The following is an 18,525-nucleotide window of genomic DNA, read 5'->3' as shown; positions in this document are numbered from 1 at the left end:
AACAAAACAAACATTTGGGATTTTAGATTCGAAAATATCAAAGCAAAATACGGACTCAAAAACTACTAACCGGATCAAAATGAAATATGTACGGACTGTTTCGACGAACCTCGAATGGGAATGAATCTGTCCGGATTCGACGACGAACTCAACGACGAACTCACCTTCCTTGTAAACTTTGACGAACTCAAAACGACGCTCGACGACCTCGACTAAAACTCAACCGAGCAGCTCGTCTGAAGATACAACAGCTGGAACCTTTGATTTCACAGTCGTAACATCATCACTAATATCGTCAACTATGATTGACCTTTCTTTGATGTCCACAACTGGTAATTCTTGGTCTTTTCCTGTCTCATTTCCTTTATCCTCCTTACTCTTTCCCCACACCACAGAGTAAAGTCCCATGACTATGATAATTGTTCCAATGCAGCTTCCAAGGTGGACTGACTCAGCCAAGATAATAGCAGCAAGAATAGAAGTGATGACCATACTCAAAGGGATAAAGGCTGTCACGAACACTGGGCCTTTAACTTTATTAACTACACTTTGCACGTAATATGCAATTCCCGAGCAAACGATTCCAGAATAAGCAGCAGCAAGGAGCCTAGCGTCGAAGCCAATTTTCCATGCATTCCAATCACGTTCCATTATAAGAGCAACAATTCCTCCTTCCACTATGCCCATCACACATACCCATGCTGCCAGAGATAGCTCTGCTGGGTATTCCTTCAATGTCATCGATTGAACAATAAAGAAAACGGACCAACCAACAATGCAAGAGATGAGCTCAATGGTTCCGGCGACCCAGTTCTCGGGGGTGGTGTTTGGACTGGTGGTTTTCAGAAAAGATGGCGCAGCAGCCATGGCTGTCTTGGTGGAGCTGAAGACGTGGTTGACTGACGTGAAGATGGAGAGGGAGCTGGGGCGACGGGATAGTGACGACGCAGCAGCAGCTGCGACGGGCAGCTGGGGACGGGGGTGATGGTTTGGGTCGTTTGGTCGTCGACTGGTTATGGCCGTAGATGGTGGTGCAGGTCAGCCATGGATGTTGATGGCAAAGCTCAGAGACGACGGGAATTTGAAGCGGGCAGCGATGGGTTTGATATTTTTTCTTCTTTGATTGAGGGTTTTCCGGCGATGCAACGGGGAGGTCGACGTGGATGGTGGTGACGTTGGTTGTTCTGAGTGGACGAAGAAGAAGGTAAGCGCAGCCATGGGAGGTGAGGTTTTAGGGCAGCCATGGCTGTGTAAGATGGAGATGGAGAAGAAAGAGCAAATGTTTGGTGGCGCGGATGACTTAGGTCATTTTTAGGGTTTTTTCTTCTTTTTTTTTGTTTTATTGTTTGTAAGATAATAGAGGTGTTGGGTTATGGACTGGGTTGACCCAGTTCGAAATGGACTGGGTCGTAGGGAAGATTGGGCCATATTTTGGGCCTATGGCTTGAAATCGAAGAAGAGGCCCAATTCCGACTTTCTTTATATTTTCGCTCTCTTTTCTTCTTTTATTTCTCTAAAACTAAATTATAAAAATACTTAAACTATTATTAAGAACTAAATTAAGTTATAAAAGTGCAAATTAACTCCAAATAATAATTAACGCACAATTAAGTAATAATTAAGCATAAAATTGTATATTTGGACATTAAATGCTATAAATGCAAAAGATGCCTATTTTTGTAATTTTCATTTTTTGTAAACAAATTTAATTAGTAACAATTATAGAATTAAATCTTACATGCAAAATGCGACATATTTTTGTATTTTTTATTAATTTAGCAAATAAACACGCACAGATAAATACAAATAATTATTCAAAATATCACAAAACATCACAAAATTGCACACCAAAGAAAAATCATTTTATTTTTGAATTTTTTGGGAGTAATTCTCATATTGGGCAAAAATCACGTGCTTACAGTAACTAATAACCCAAAATTAATGTATTTTTTGAGACTTTTATACCCTTTCTTTCTAGCTTATCCAAAACCCACACTACGGTCCAAAGAAAGACCTTCTGATCAGTCTTCAAAAGATGCCAAGTCAGACAAATGAAGAGTCTTACCGGCGCACATAACATTCTGTTCCACAGCAGAAAGGACTCTAATCTCCAACAGAAAGAGTCATACCGGCAACACTCCAAATCCCCAGCTGGAGAGAGATATAAAACGAGAGAGTCTTATTGGTAAAAACATTCACAGGCACCATAAGGCGATGAAAGCTGAGAAAAGAACCAAAAATGAGAGAGACTTGATAGTGAAAACCCTTCGGACACTACAAGTCGAATAAGATTGAGAATCAGATGGGGAATCGCCAATTGAAGATCTCGAAAGATGATTAACGGTGGAGGACAGGCCGCATATGCATGTCATGACCATTAGAGTCGGTATCTGCGTTTGATAGGTTTTTTTATTTATAGTTTCTTTTGTTAAAAGGTCATCTTTTTCCTTTTGTCCTTTTATTCTGTTCCCTTTTATCTTTTTTTTCTTTCATAAAAAATCCCCAATAGAGTCTGTTTGGTTAGAACAAGTGTGAATTGACTTCAAAATAGGCCATCAGCTTTCCAAAATGAGATCTGACTAATACATCCAAGTGGTATAATCAGCAGGGAACAAACGCGAGGCCAGTGTCAAAAAGATATCCCCAGCAAAAGGGAATTGACAGAAGGATTGACAAGTGTCAAGAGGGATACCATTGCCTTTATCAAAAGTTATAAACCTCAAGGCCAAGGCCCATGAACAGAGCAGGGAGAGCAGTGAGCATGATTTGGTAAATTCATACTAGACTAAAAGGTCGGGAAATGCCAGTTTCCGAGCTATGTCGCAAAAGAAGAGGGATATCCCCAGCAGAAAGGGATTATCCCCAACACATAATATCATCCCCAACAAGCTGTGGAGCGTAGAGCAAGGAAAGAGAAAGGGAAAACCATCCCAGTGGGAGTATCACAACCAACCACCATGTTTTAAACTAACAAATTTTGTCTGATTTGAAACAGGTAAGGGAAATGGCATTGATGCCAGAAATGCATGCACAGGGATATTATCAATTTGGGACAGAAAATTTTCCTTCCATTTAGAAAATTTTCTGGAAGTCAGGTACCCCCAACATGTAAGTAAATAATTCCCCAACAGTGTTATCCCTAGCAGTTGCGAGGAGTCCAACACAAGGTTGGAAAGTCGGTATCCTCAGCGGTTCCTTTCGGGGAAAGGCAAAACGACTCTCAAGGGAGGTAGTCTTCGAAGGAAGAAGCTATGCAAAAAAAAAGAAGAATAATAATTTAAAAAAAAACAAGACCTAGTCCGATGAACTTTCTCCTAGGATCAAAATCTTAGTCCGACGAATCTTTCTCCTAAGATAGAGACCTAGTCTGATGAACCTTCTCCTAGGATCAAAATCTTAGTCCGATGAATCTTTCTCCTAAGATACCAAAAAGAAAAGACCTAGTCTGATGAACCTTCTCCTAGGATCAAAATCTTAGTCCGACGAATCTTTCTCCTAGGATACCAAAAAAACAAGACCTAGTCAGATGAACCTTCTCCTAGGATCAAAATCTTAGTCCGATGAATCTTTCTCCTAAGATACCAAAAAAGAAAAGACCTAGTCTGACGAACCTTCTCCTAGGATCAAAATCTTAGTCCGATGAATTTTTCTCCTAAGATAGAGACCTAGTCTGATGAACCTTCTCCTAGGATCCAAATCTTAGTCTGACGAATCTTTCTCCTAGGATACCAAAAAAACAAGACCTAGTCTGACGAACCTTCTACTAGGATCAAAATCTTAGTCCGGCGAATTTTTCTCCTAAGATAGAGACCTAGTCTGATGAACCTTCTCCTAGGATCAAAATCTTAGTCTGATGAATCTTTCTCCTAAGATGCCAAAAAAAAAAAATGGGACACAAACCCCCATCACATCCCCAGCGAGTCCCCTTGTAAAAATTCTCCAGCAAGCTTGCCCCAACAAATCCCCAGCAAGTCTGTTCTGTACAAATCCCCACAGAGTCTCCCCTTGTACAATCCCCCACAGAGTCTCCCCAATATTAAAAAGAAAAAATGGAATCTCCCCAGCACATCCCCAGCGAGTCCCTTTGTAAAAATTCCCCAAAGATCTTACCCTAACAAATCCTAGAAAAACCGCTTTGAAACAAATCCCCAGCATGCCCCGTTGTACAAAAATCCACACAAAGAATCCACTTTGTAAATATTCCCCCACAGAGCTTCCTTTTATACAAATCCCCACAGAGTATCCCCAATAAAGTCCCCGTTGAGAATCTCCAAGCAAGATGGGACACAAAAAAAAAAGAAAAATAAAAGAGAGCCTTACGAGGCAAATCATCACAGAATCTGGAAATACAAAGCCTGAGCAGTCAAAAGAGTTTCGCCATTTTAATCCAATCAACGGCAGGACTTCGCGACAGAAATAAGGACGCAACAAAGCAACAGGAACGATCAAGGTCACCAAACCGACCATCATTTCCGAACTAACAATTGTTCTTTGTCTGAAAAGTTGAAACAGGTATAATCCAAGACAACCGTGCAAGAAGCAGGTGTCACCCAAAGAAGAAGGTACATGGGTACAAGAAATACTTTGGCAATGATGAATTCACTCGAAAGGTAAGTTTCCACGAAACTCCCTTTTATCTTCTACTAAAACAAGAAAATTCAAAAAAAAGAGGTCGTTTAGTATTCTCGAACTTTGTCCCCAGCCAGTCAGTATTAGGGTTTTAAACCCTAAACTGAGCTTTCCAGTCAGTCAGCATTAGGGTTTTAAACCCTAAATTGACCTTTTTCCTTTAATTAGCATTAGGGTTTTAAACCCTAACTGAACTTTTTCCTTTAATCAGCATTAGGGGTTTAAACCCTAAACTGAACTTTTTTCCTTTCAGCCAGCATGAGGGTTTTAAACCCTAAACTGAGCTTTTCCATGCAATCAACATTAGGGTTTTAAACCCTAAACTGAATTTTTCCTTTAGTCAGCATTAGGGTTTTAAACCCTAAACTAAACTTTTTCCTTTCAGTCAGCATTAGGTTTTTAAACCCTAAACTGAACTTTTTCCATTTAGTCAGTATTAGAGTTTTAAACCCTAAACTGAACCCTTTCATTCAGCCAGCATTAGGGTTTTAAAGCCTAAACTGAGCTTTTCCATGCATGTCAGCATTAGGGTTTTAAACCCTAAACTGCACTCTTTCCTTTAGTCAGCATTAGGGTTTTAAACCCTGAACTGAACTTTTTCCTTTAATCAGCCTTAGAGTTTTAAACCCTAAACTGAACTTTTTCCATTCAGCCAGCATTAGGGTTTTAAACCCTAAACTGAGCTTTTCCTTCCAGTCAGCATTAGGGTTTTAAACCCTAAACTGAACTTTTCCTTTCAGTCAGTATTAAGGTTTTAAACCCTAAACTGAACTTTTCCCTTTCAGTCAGCATTAGGGTTTTAAACCCTAAACTGAACCTTTCCCTTTAGTCAGCATTAGGGTTTTAAACCCTAAACTGAACTTTTTTCCTTTAATCAGCATTAGGGTTTTAAACCCTAAACTGAACTTTTTCCATTCAGCCAGCATTAGGGTTTTAAACCCTAAACTAAGCTTTTCCATGCAGTCAGCATCAGGGTTTTAAACCCTAAACTGAACTTTTTCCTTTAGTCAGCATTAGGGTTTTAAACCCTAAACTGAACTTTTTCTTTAATCAGCATTAGGGTTTTAAACCCTAAACTGAACTTTTTTCCTTTAATTAGCATTAGGGTTTTAAACCCTAAACTGAACTTTTTCCATTCAGCCAGCATTAGGGTTTTAAACCCTAAACTGAGCTTTTCCATGCAGTCAGCATCAGGGTATTAAACCCTAAACTGAACTTTTTCCTTTAGTCAGCATTAGGGTTTTAAACCATAAACTGAACTTTTTTCCTTTAATCAGCATTAGGGTTTTAAACCCTAAACTGAACTTTTTCCTTTAATCAGCATTAGGGTTTTAAACCCTAAACTGACCTTTTTCCTTTAATCAGCATTAGGGTTTTAAACCCTATACTGAACTTCTTTCTTTCAGTCAGCATTAGGGTTTTAAACCCTAAACTGAACTTTTCCATTCAGTCAGCATTAGGGTTTTAAACCCTAAACTGAACTCTATCCTTTGGTCAGCATTAGGGTTTTAAACCCTAAACTAAATTTTTCCTTTAGTCAGCATTAGGGTTTTAAACCCTAAACTGAACTTTTTCCATTTAGTCAGCATTAGGGTTTTAAAACCCTAAACTGAACTTTTCCCCAGATGGTCAGTATTAGAGTTTCAACTCTAAAAACTGAACTTCTCCCCAGCTAGTCGGTATTAGGGCTCCAACCCTTGACTAAGCAATCATATCTTCTTTCATCAATTTTATGAACTTCTTGGCGAATAATTCACGAAATTTTCCTAGTGAAACTGGGGCAGAAAATTTCGTTCGTTTGTTTTTCCGCAGGTCTAACCTCGAGCCACACGGATCGAAATGACCCACGAGATGAGTCTCAACTCAGAATCTAAGAAGAAAAAGACAAAAAGAAGATGTCCCGAGATACCGGAGAAAATGGAAGGCGGATCGCTCCAAGATTTGATTGAGATCCAGAACTCTGCCAGTCACTAAATATCCCAGGAATTAAACAACAACCTACAACTCGCAATCATCAAGATTCGGATCGAAGTCTCCAGGCAAAATCAGCTAAGACCAAAGATCAAGTTTCAGAAGACTTAGAGATAGGAATCCTTGTAACTAGCAGCTGATAGGTTTAGTTAGTCTTTTTCAGTTATCATTTTTGATGTAATGACAGGACCACGGACCAGAACCTCAACGGAACGGAACCTCGATCGGCTCTTCACCTCGGTACACTCTACCATCTCGCCCATTTCCGAACTACACGTGGCCCGATTCCTTATAACCAAGGATATGTAGGCAGCTCAGATACCAGGGCTCGGTCACATCCCCCTCCTTTCCTTAGTGTAGTCCGTCCAAGTAATGGTCGGGTCAAAAACATGTCTAGTCGTTCTTTGTCGGAAAACTCTTCGTGTTTCCAGTCAAAGAGGGGCAGCTGTAGACACCTGATTTTTGACCCTCCCCGAGAATTTTCACATTTTTAGCGTGAATATGTGAAATTGGGTCTAATATAGCCATTTTAACTATTTTTACTTTATTTCGTTGCAAAAAGAAAAATTACAAAATATATATGTATAAATTTTAGTTTATGTATTTCTCATAAACTCGAAAAATACAAAAATTGCACTATATTTTTGTACTTTATATAATTTCAAAAATAACCAAAAATATAGTTCTATTATTGTTTTGTAGTCATTTTAATTTTTGAAAAATACAAAAAAATATTACTTTATATTTTTATCCTTATATAAAAACGAAAATTACAAAAAAAATAGTTTTATTAATATTTTGTAGCTATTTTAAATCTTGAAAAAATGTATTAAAAAAGATATAGTTTTGTTTAAACATTAGTCTTATTTTTTGTAGTTATTTTGCTTACATAGGATTAGTCGAACAACGTCGTGTTCTTAATCGGGTCCGGGCAAAAGGATAATATTCGGGTTCAAATTACCCGCTTTTAGGCCTAATTTCGGACCTAGCCCATAATAATCCGAGTCCACCACACATGAGGGGACACGCGTGGGGAACACGGACGGAATCCCATACACGGGGAACCCCACCGCGCATGGGGGACATGAATCTTGGACCCCTACACACGTGGGGTCCGTTGTCTTGGCCAAAGCTACAAAGGCACGCGGGGGGATTTTTAAAAAGGGAACTGGGGAAAGAAAGTGGGGGACGACTGTACAATCTTCTTCTAAAAAAGGGAAGAAGAACGAAAGCAAAGAAAAACCCTAACGCTCCCTCCATTGAAACCAGCCCGGTTTCCTCCATCGCCACCATCGTTACACCCTCAACCTTAACCCAAAACCACCACGAAAACAACCAGTCCTACACCCAAAACCACAGTCAACCTCCAGCTTCCCCCCCTCGTCGTCACTGTCCAACCAACGACCAAACGACCACTCCGTCACCTTCCCTCCGTCGACCTACTGTCACAACCAAACAGGCCCGTCACCTTCCCCCAGCACCACGACCAACAGCAACAACCTAACCTCCCGTCAAAACCACCATCTCCTCACGTCCAAACACCAACACCAAACAGGCCCGTCACCGCCCCCTCGACCTTACCGTCGCCACCAGCTTCGTCGTCACCCTTCTCGCTTCCAGGCCTCCATAACCCTCGGCCCTACTGTCAAAAACCAGTCGCATCACTACTCCCTCACGGCGTCACTACCCCGACGACCACTGCTGTTCGTCGTCCCCATGTCCAGCGATGCCTCCGGCCACTAAACACTGCCCGTCGACCCCACAGTCGTCGACCAAACAGTCCGTCAGCTTCACGCCAAGCAGCCCTGCGGCTGTTTCCCCTATCCTCACGCCATTAGTTGAACCGGAGTTCATGGAGGTGAGTTTCTCGACCTTGTGTTGAAGTTGAGTTCCAGTCCAAAGTCCAAAAGCTGAGTCGAGGTCCGGTTCGTCGAGTTTGTTCTGAGGTTTCATCGTTGTTCCTCGTCGAGCAAGGTCAGGCTCGAGTTCCGCAGGAGACACTGTTTGTCGTCCTAAGTTTGCCGAGGTTCAAAGGTTAGTAAACCTCAAGTATTAGATAAGGAAATGTTACGTTAAATGTTCGAAGATGCAATATAGAAATTGGTATGATAATTTTCTACTTATGTTTTCATTTTTGCTCATTTTGCGTTATGTGATTTTTGTTTATCCGATGTCATTTAATTAAATTGGACTAGTTGTTCTATGACACGAGTTTGACATTAATCTGTTCGTCATTTCCTTGCTTAGGTCATTCGGACAAAATTATTATTAGTACATGCTCTTACTACTCCCGAAACACTCATTCGCTAAACTCCTTTTATTAAAAAACTTCTAACAAGTTATGGGATTTTAATGGTAAAGAGGCTTTGAGTTTTAGTATTGTTAAAAGCATAAAAATGGCATCCTTTTAAAAATAAATAAATAATAAAAAAAACGAGACTAGCTTCGCCAAATAAAAATGTACAGATTGCGGAGCCCTCATAAAATATATGTCTTAAATACTTAGATTCCGGGACGGGCCGTTTAGCAAATTTCACGGCCCTACCCAAAAATAATAATGCGCTAGTTTGCTTTAGGCGCGCCTTTAATAATGTTATCTCCCTAAACTCGGGTGCACATTTATGTGACCCAAATCCAAATCTCAACGAAATCGAAATATGTCTCTAATCACGGGTGCGTTGATTGTGACGTGGTTTGAGATGCATTTCCATGACGTTGCAAATTCCTTTAAATAAATAGAATGAGACGAGCCTCGACAAACAAAAAATGCACAAGCTGCGGGGCCCTCTAAATGTATATATTAAAACACTTAGAATTCGGGACAGGCCGTTTAGCAAATTTTACGGCCTTCCCCAAAATAACAATACGCTAGTTGCTTTAGGCGCACCTTTAATAATTTAACCTTCTTAAACACGGGTGCACATTGATGTGACCCAAATCTAAATCTCAACGGAGTCAAAATGTGTCGACGACCACAGGTGCATTGATTGTGACGTGGTTCGAAACGCATTTTTCACGACGTTGCAATTCTATATAAATAAATGATAATAATAAAAGCGGTTTAAACTTAATAAAAGCACGTAAGTCATAACATATATTTAAATCAGATATTTAGCCATTATAACAATTTAAGCGACCGTGCTAGAACCACGAGATTCGAGGGTGCCTAACACCTTCCCTCGGGTCAACAGAATTCCTTACTTAGAATTTCTGGTTCGCAGACTTCATTTGGAAAAGTCGAATATTTTCCTCGATTTGGGATTCAAGATAAACCGGTGACTTGGGACACCAAAATCCAAACCTTTCCCAAGTGGCGACTCTGAATTAAATAAATAATCTCATTTCGAATATTGTCACTTAAATTGGAAAAACTCCCCTCGCATATTTAACCCTTCGGGGCCGGGCGCGCAAAAAGGAGGTGTGACAGCTCTGGCGACTCCGCTGGGGACAAATGAACCCAGAACCTTTGGTTCAGGGTTCAAGAATTCGAGCTTAGAATAATTGTTATATTTGGCTTTATTATCTGATCTTTATTACATGTTTTTGCATAACGTGCTAAATGTTGTCTTTTACCGCTTTGATATTATCTGAGTTGTCACACCTCCTTTTTGCGCGCCCGCCCCGAAGGATAAAAGCGCGAGGGGAGTTTTTCCAATTTAAGTGACAATATTCGAAATGAGATTATTTATTTAATTCAGAGTCGCCACTTGGGAAAGGTTTGGTTTTTGGTGTCCCAAGTCACCGGTTTATCTTGAATCCCAAATCGAGGAAATTTTCGACTTTTCCAAATGAAGTCTGCGAACCAGAAATTCTAAGTAAGGAATTCTGTTGACCCGAGGGAAGGTGTTAGGCACCCTCGAGTCCCGTGGTTCTAGCACGGTCGCTTAAATTGTTATAATGGCTAAATATCTGATTTAAATACATGTTATGACTTACGTGCTTTTATTAAGTTTAAACCGCTTTTATTATTATCATTTATTTTTTATAGAATTGCAACGTCGTGAAAATGTATCTCGAACTACGTCGCAATCAATGCACCCGTAATTGTTAAACACATTTCGACTCCGTTGAGATTTGGATTCGGGTCACATCAATGCGCACCCAAGTTTAAGAATGTAATTTAATCGAGCCGCGCCTAAAGAGTTTAACGCATTATTATTTTTGGAGAAGGCCATGAAATTCACTAAACGGCCTATCCTGAATTCTAGATATTTATTATGGTTAATCATTGAGGGCCCCGCGATTTGCATTTTTCATTTAGCGAGGCTCGTCTCATTATTTTAGAAGAGGATATCCTAAAGTGACTATATTTCTATTATGTTTGTTTCCAGAAATAGAAGAAAGAAAATGTATGCTAATTGAAGTATATGCTTTGGCCTAAACCGGACTCTTATCAATTTCTGATTAGTTACTTATAAAGTGAAGAGACGTCATACCTTACGAAAATGCTTTGGTTGGACAAAGAAATTACATATGAGATTGACGAAATACAACACTTAATCCGAACAACATCCTAAAGTCGGATTTAAATTAACTTGCTTAAACAGGATTAAAGAATTCCTCATCAAAGGATGTTACTGATGATGTTCGAAACTAATCCTATAAACTGCCTAAAGGGAATCGAACTGGGTGATTCAAAACTATATCATATTTGGTTAGATTTAAAAGCCACTCGCCCCTACTTATTCAAAGCATGCTGAAAGAGTGAACTTAATTTTAACAATCGCACTAAATAGTTTCACATTCCATGAATTGTATTTACATCCTGTATGCTACTAAACGAATCAAATACCACAGTTTCAAATTAACATAAACTTTAATTAAGTACAAACTTACTAATATATTCTCTATTAGCTATAAACTAAAATTTACACAACTTAACAACATTTATGAAAAGGCAGTCAGTAAATAGCGGGTGATTATAACTCCTTCAAATCTTTCTATTCATGCTTTTCAATGTTACATTCAGCTACACCAATGTGAGACTCGAGATGTGTACCTGGAAATACTGAAAATGCAAAGGAGAAAGGAAGAAGATAGGGAAATCAGCAGCAGTAAGAAACAGAATAGCAGCAGCAGCAACAAGCAAAATAATTGGAATAGAATCAAGATCCCAGCTATACCAAATCCCAGAGTAAACCAACAAACCAACAGCAGACTCAGTTGGATTTAGAAGAAATCAGTATTGGACAAACAGGGCAAGACCATTGAAATCAAGACAGCAAGAAGAATGCAATTTCTAGTTTTGTCTGTCTGTGTTATCAAACAGAGTTCTTTTCCAGTTTTCTGCTTTTCAGAACTTCAAACTCTCAATCTCCAAACTAAGTTTTCTGTGTGTATTCTCTTTTTCTCTGTCTGTGTGTGTGTATCTATGTCTATCTTAAGGCCTGTATGCATGTCTATGTGTGTATGTGTATGTATTTTGCTCTCTCTTCTCGGATCTATCTGATGTCCTTTTTTCCCTTTTTTTAAACTGATGGAAGTCCTCCTTTTATAAGCCTCAAATCATCCCTTTAACAGCCTGTTTAGACCATCATAACACCCTCCCATGTGCTGCCCCTTTTCAGTTTCCACTTAGCTAATTAAGTATAAACCTCCCCCATCATATTCCCTGGCAGTCTTACTTTTTAGTAATGTTTATTATTTCTGAAACTAAAGTAGAGTATGGGCAGCAGAATGTGGTTTGACAGCATATGCTATCAAACTATTTTAATTCAGAAAGGGGGCCTTTATGCACATGTGGTGCACAAGTGCACATGCCATCAATTCAGTTTGCAATTACAGACCACACCTTAGATTTCTGAAATCCAATTAATAACTATAAGTAACTAGACTCAGTTCCTAATTAGATTCAGGCAATGCTTAACAGCAACAGGTCAATTTGTTATTGTTCAGACAGTTAAAACTAATTGACGACACATGTCGACTCGACTATATTAATCATAATATGTACAATCGTAGCCAAAATCAGACATTTAACAGTATCACACAAGGGGTTCAGATTGCAATGTTAATACAGAATGGCCCTGGGAACTAATTGAATGACCAATTACGAATTCAATTGAACATACAGTTTACACACACACATTACGAAGAAAGACTTGACCGAATACAGAGGTCCAGTCAAGGTGGACAATAGCAGTTCAAAAACACAAACTAAAACAAAATGTTTGGCCATACAGACGGACCTTTAACAACACACAAACACATGAACTGAAATAAAGAAAAGAAAATTAACTTACCTTAAAGCTTTGAAAGAAAAAAAATCAGAAAAATCCACTTGTGTTTTGAACAGATCCTCCTCAAGGTTGAACGGACTTTAATCGAAGTGCTTCTCAAATGAGAAACACTTCGATTAAGGTTCATGAAACCCTAATCTCTTGGCTTGAACAGACACGGACCAGGCTTGGGGTTTCTAGGGTTCGTGGATGGTAGATTTGGGACTTGGGCTTTCTTGGTTAGATTCGGACCAAAGTAAGCATGGTTTGGTCACGAGGGGGGTCCGGGGACTGTCTGGTTTGAATTTAGGGCAGATCGGTGTAGATCGAGTTTTGACTCGAATCTTCAAATGAAAATTCGAGAAGGTGGGATGGGATTCGAGCTGAAAGGTTGGTGGATTCATGTTTAGGGTGTCAAGGTGGTCCTAGGGTGTTAAGGTGAAGGTCACCGGCGTTCATGCCGCCGGCTTTCATGGTGAAGAATACAAGGGCGGCTAGGGTTTGGAAGGGAAGAGGATGAGGACGAATGCCGGGGTCTCGGATAGGGGGGGTAGGGTATGGTAGGAAGCTTATATATGGAATGGGTGGATTGATTTCAACCGTTGGATGAGGCGAGATGGAAGGCCAGGATCCTTCAGTTAAAGGGGAACAGTGTCGTTTTAGACTAAAGGGGGTTGGGTCGGTCCGGGTGAAATGGGTCGGGTTCATCAGTGGGTTATGGGGAGATCTTGGCCGTTGATCAATCTGAGATCAACGGCCCAGATCAGACTGGATTAAAACGGCGTCGTTTGGACGTTTTTTGAAGTGGGCTGGTCCGGACCGGGTTACACAAGGGTTTTGGGTTTGAGTTTTGGGCCTCGAATTTAAAATGAAAATGAGCCCAACTGATTTTCAACCCAATTTTGCACTCTCTTTTATTATTTTTTTATTTTATTTTAAAACAAAACCTAAGTAAATCAAATTAAAATTAAATAAACACTTAATACAATTATTTGCACACATATATTAAAATATTTAAAACAGGTAAAATCAAACAAAACAAAAATCATGGACGAAGACGCATATTTATGATTTTCTATTTAACAACCGGATTACGGTTCAACTTACGCATGACACATACATTTTTGTATTTTGTTTTAATAAAAATAAAAATGGGCAAAATCACAAATAATTAACAAAATGCCACGTAAAATCCGAAAATTGTACAGCAGGACCATTTGTTATTATTTTTTCATTTCTTTTTGGAGCGATTGTCGCGTAAAACAAAAATCACGTGCTCACAGCTGCCCCTCTTTGTTCGGAAACACGAAGAGTTTTCGTGCAAAGATAAAGTGAGCAGATATGAGCGATTTTTGCCTATGGACTACTCCGTGTGAAGCATGTTTTTTGAAAGATTTGACCGAATCTTTGCTTCAAAGATTTCCTACATATCCTGGGCTAAACAGGAATCAGGTCAATGTAGTTCGGGAAGCTTCGGTAGCTGGGACTACCATGGGATTGCAACGTTTGTTGTTACTGCTGTTGCTGTTGTCACCTGCTTTAATGACCGCCTTATTACAACCAAAGAAAAATTGAAACTGAACTAAACACTTATATGCATGTCAACTGCTAGTTACAAGATTCTTATCTATGATTCTTTTGCGACTTGATCTTGGGTCTTAGCTGATTCTGCTTGTAGACTCCGATCTGAATCTTGATGCTTGCAAGTTATAGGTGCTTGTTTAACCTCTGGGATGCTGAGTGAGGCGTGACTGGCAGAGTTCTGAATCTTAATCAAATGTTGGAGTCGATCCGCCTTCCATTTACTCTGATATCTCGGGACATCTTCTTTTTGTCTTTTTCTTCTTTGATTCTGAGTTGAGACTCACTTCGTGGGTCGTTTCGGTCCGTGTGGCTCGAGGTTAGACCTGCGGGAGAAAACAAACAAACGAACGAAATTTTCTGCCCCAGTTTCACTAGGAAAATTTCGTGAATTATTCGCCAGAAAGTTCATAAAATTGATGAAGGAAGATAAAAATGCTCAGTTCAGGGTTGGAGCCCTAATACCGACTAGCTGAGGAGAAGTTCATCTTAGGGTTTAAAACCCAAATGCTAATTGCAAGGAAAAGCTCAGTATAGGGTTTAAAACCCTGATGCTGGCTGAAAGGAAAAAGTTCAGTTTAGGGTTTAAAACCCTAATAATGACTAAAAGAAAATTCAGTTTAGGGTTTAAAACCCTAATGCTAATTGCATGGAAAGCTCAGTTTAGGGTTTAAAACCCTAATGCTGGCTGAATGGAAAAAAGTTCAGTTTAGGGTTTAAAACCCTAATGCTGACTAAAGGAAAAATTCAGTTTAAGGTTTAAAACCCTAATGCTGATTGCATGGAAAAGCTCAGTTTAGGGTTTAAAACCCTAATGCTGGCTGAATGGAAAAAAGTTCAGTTTAGGGTTTAAAACCCTAATGCTGACTAAAGGAAAAATTCAGTTTAGGGTTTAAAACCCTAATGCTGACTAAAGGAAAAATTCAGTTTAGGGTTTAAAACCCTAATGCTGATTAAAGGAAAAATTCAGTTTAGGGTTTAAAACCCTAATGCTGATTGCATGGAAAAGCTCAGTTTAGGGTTTAAAACCCTAATGCTGGCTGAATGGAAAAAAGTTCAGTTTAGGGTTTAAAACCCTAATGCTGACTAAAGGAAAAATTCAGTTTAGGGTTTAAAACCCTAATGCTGATTGCATGGAAAAGCTCAGTTTAGGGTTTAAAACCCTAATGCTGGCTGAATGGAAAAAAGTTCAGTTTAGGGTTTAAAACCCTAATGCTGGCTAAAGGAAAAATTCAGTTTAGGGTTTAAAACCCTAATGCTGATTGCATGGAAAAGCTCAGTTTAGGGTTTAAAACCCTAATGCTGGCTGAATGGAAAAAAGTTTAGTTTAGGGTCTAAAACCCTAATGCTGATTGCATGGAAAGCTCAGTTTAGGGTTTAAAACCCAAATGCTGGCTGAATGGAAAAGAGTTCAGTTTAGGGTTTAAAACCCTAATGCTGACTAAAGGAAAAATTCAGTTTAGGGTTTAAAACCCTAATGCTGATTGCATGGAAAAGCTCAGTTTAGGGTTTAAAACCCTAATGCTGGCTGAATGGAAAAAAGTTCAGTTTAGGGTTTAAAACCCTAATGCTGACTAAAGGAAAAATTCAGTTTAGGGTTTAAAACCCTAATGCTGATTAAAGGAAAAATTCAGTTTAGGGTTTAAAACACTAATGTTGATTGCATGGAAAAGCTCAGTTTAGGGTTTACAACCCTAATGCTGGTTGAATGGAAAAAAAGCTCAGTTTAGGGTTTAAAACCCTAATGCTGGCTGAATGGAAAAAAGTTCAGTTTAGGGTTTAAAACCCTAATGCTGACTAAAGGAAAAATTCAGTTTAGGGTTTAAAACCCTAATGTTGATTGCATGGAAAAGCTCAGTTTAGGGTTTAAAACCCTAATGCTGGCTGAATGGAAAAAGTTCAGTTTAGGGTTTAAAACCCTAATGCTGACTAAAGGAAAAATTCAGTTTAGGGTTTAAAACCCTAATGCTGATTAAAGGAAAAATTCATTTTAGAGTTTAAAACCCTAATGCTGATTAAAGGAAAAATTTAGTTTAGGGTTTAAAACCCTAATGCTGATTGCATGGAAAAGCTCAGTTTAGGGTTTAAAACCCTATTGCTGGCTGAATGGAAAAAAGTTCAGTTTAGGGTTTAAAACCCTAATACTGACTAAAGGAAAAATTCAGTTTAGGGTTTAAAACCCTAATACTGATTAAAGGAAAAATTCAGTTTAGGGTTTAAAACACTAATGTTGATTGCATGGAAAAGCTCAGTTTAGGGTTTACAACCCTAATGCTGGTTGAATGGAAAAAAGTTCAGTTTAGGGTTTAAAACCCTAATGCTGACTAAAGGAAAAATTCAGTTTAGGGTTTAAAATCCTAATGCTGATTAAAGGAATAATTCAGTTTAGGGTTTAAAACCCTAATGCTGATTGCATGGAAAAGCTCAGTTTAGGGTTTAAAACCCTAATGCTGGCTGAATGAAAAAAGGTTCAGTTTAGGGTTTAAAACCCTAATGCTGACTAAAGAAAAAATTATGTTTAGGGTTTAAAACCCTAATGCTGATTAAAGGAAAAATTTAGTTTAGGGTTTAAAACCCTAATGCTGATTGCATGGAAAAGCTCAGTTTAGGGTTTAAAACCCTAATGCTGGCTGAATGGAAAAAAGTTCAGTTTAGGGTTTAAAACCCTAATGCTGACTAAAGGAAAAATTCAGTTTAGTGTTTAAAACCCTAATGCTAATTAAAGGAAAAATTCAGTTTAGGGTTTAAAACCCTAATGCTGATTGCATGGAAAAGCTCAGTTTAGGGTTTAAAACCCTAATGCGGGCTGAATGGAAAAAAGTTCAGTTTAGGGTTTAAAACCCTAATGCTGGCTGAATGGAAAAAAGTTCAGTTTAGGGTTTAAAACCCTAATGCTGACTAAAGGAAAAATTCAGTTTAGGGTTTAAAACCCTAATGCTGATTGCATGGAAAAGCTCAGTTTAGGGTTTAAAACCCTAATGATGGCTGAATGGAAAAAAGTTCAGTTTAGGGTTTAAAACCCTAATGCTGACTAAAGGAAAAATTCAGTTTAGGGTTTAAAACCCTAATGCTGAATAAAGGAAAAATTCAGTTTAGGGTTTAAAACCCTATTGCTGATTGCATGGAAAAGCTAAGTTTAGGGTTTAAAACCCTAATGCTGGCTGAATGGAAAAAAGTTCAGTTTAGGGTTTAAAACCCTAATGCTGGCTAAAGGAAAAATTCAGTTTAGGGTTTAAAACCCTAATGTTGATTAAAAGAAAAATTCATTTTAGAGTTTAAAACCCTAATGCTGATTAAAGGAAAAATTCAGTTTAGGGTTTAAAACCCTAATGCTGATTGCATGGAAAAGCTCAGTTTAGGGTTTAAAACCCTAATGCTGGCTGAATGGAAAAAAGTTCAGTTTAGGGTTTAAAACCCTAATGCTGACTAAAGGAAAAATTCAGTTTAGGGTTTAAAACCCTAATGCTGATTAAAGGAAAAATTCAGTTTAGGGTTTAAAACACTAATGTTGATTGCATGGAAAAGCTCAGTTTAGGGTTTACAACCCTAATGCTGGTTGAATGGAAAAAAGTTCAGTTTAGGGTTTAAAACCCTAATGCTGACTAAAGGAAAAATTCAGTTTAGGGTTTAAAACCCTAATGCTGATTAAAGGAATAATTCAGTTTAGGGTTTAAAACCCTAGTGCTGATTGCATGGAAAAGCTCAGTTTAGGGTTTAAAACCTTAATGCTGGCTGAATGAAAAAAGGTTCAGTTTAGGGTTTAAAACCCTAATGCTGACTAAAGAAAAAATTCAGTTTAGGGTTTAAAACCTTAATGCTGATTAAAGGAAAAATTCAGTTTAGGGTTTAAAACCCTAATGTTGATTGCATGGAAAAGCTCAGTTTAGGGTTTAAAACCCTAATGCTGGCTGAATGGAAAAAAGTTCAGTTTAGGGTTTAAAACCCTAATGCTAACTAAAGGAAAAATTCAGTTTAGGGTTTAAAACCCTAATGCTGACCAAAGGAAAAATTCATTTTAGGGTTTAAAACCCTAATGCTGATTGCATGGAAAAGCTTAGTTTAGGGTTTAAAACCCTAATGCTGGCTGAATGGAAAAAGTTCAGTTTAGGGTTTAAAACCCTAATGC

General features: G+C 38.6%; 1 protein-coding gene across 1 annotated transcript; it reads right to left on the bottom strand.

The window, feature by feature from the left end:
• Positions 1–219: 219 nt before the first annotated feature.
• Positions 220–867, bottom strand: LOC142165367 (WAT1-related protein At4g08300-like). The gene has a single exon (XM_075223937.1). It carries the CDS (start codon positions 865–867, stop codon positions 220–222), a length of 648 nt encoding a protein of 215 aa, XP_075080038.1.
• Between the last annotated feature and the right edge of the window lie 17,658 nt (positions 868–18,525).

Source organism: Nicotiana tabacum, chromosome 10 (genome assembly GCF_000715075.1).
Source record: "Nicotiana tabacum cultivar K326 chromosome 10, ASM71507v2, whole genome shotgun sequence".
Taxonomy (NCBI): Eukaryota; Viridiplantae; Streptophyta; class Magnoliopsida; order Solanales; family Solanaceae; genus Nicotiana; species Nicotiana tabacum.
The sequence above is the reverse complement of the archived record's forward strand: the minus strand, read 5'-3'. Positions and strand labels throughout refer to the sequence as shown.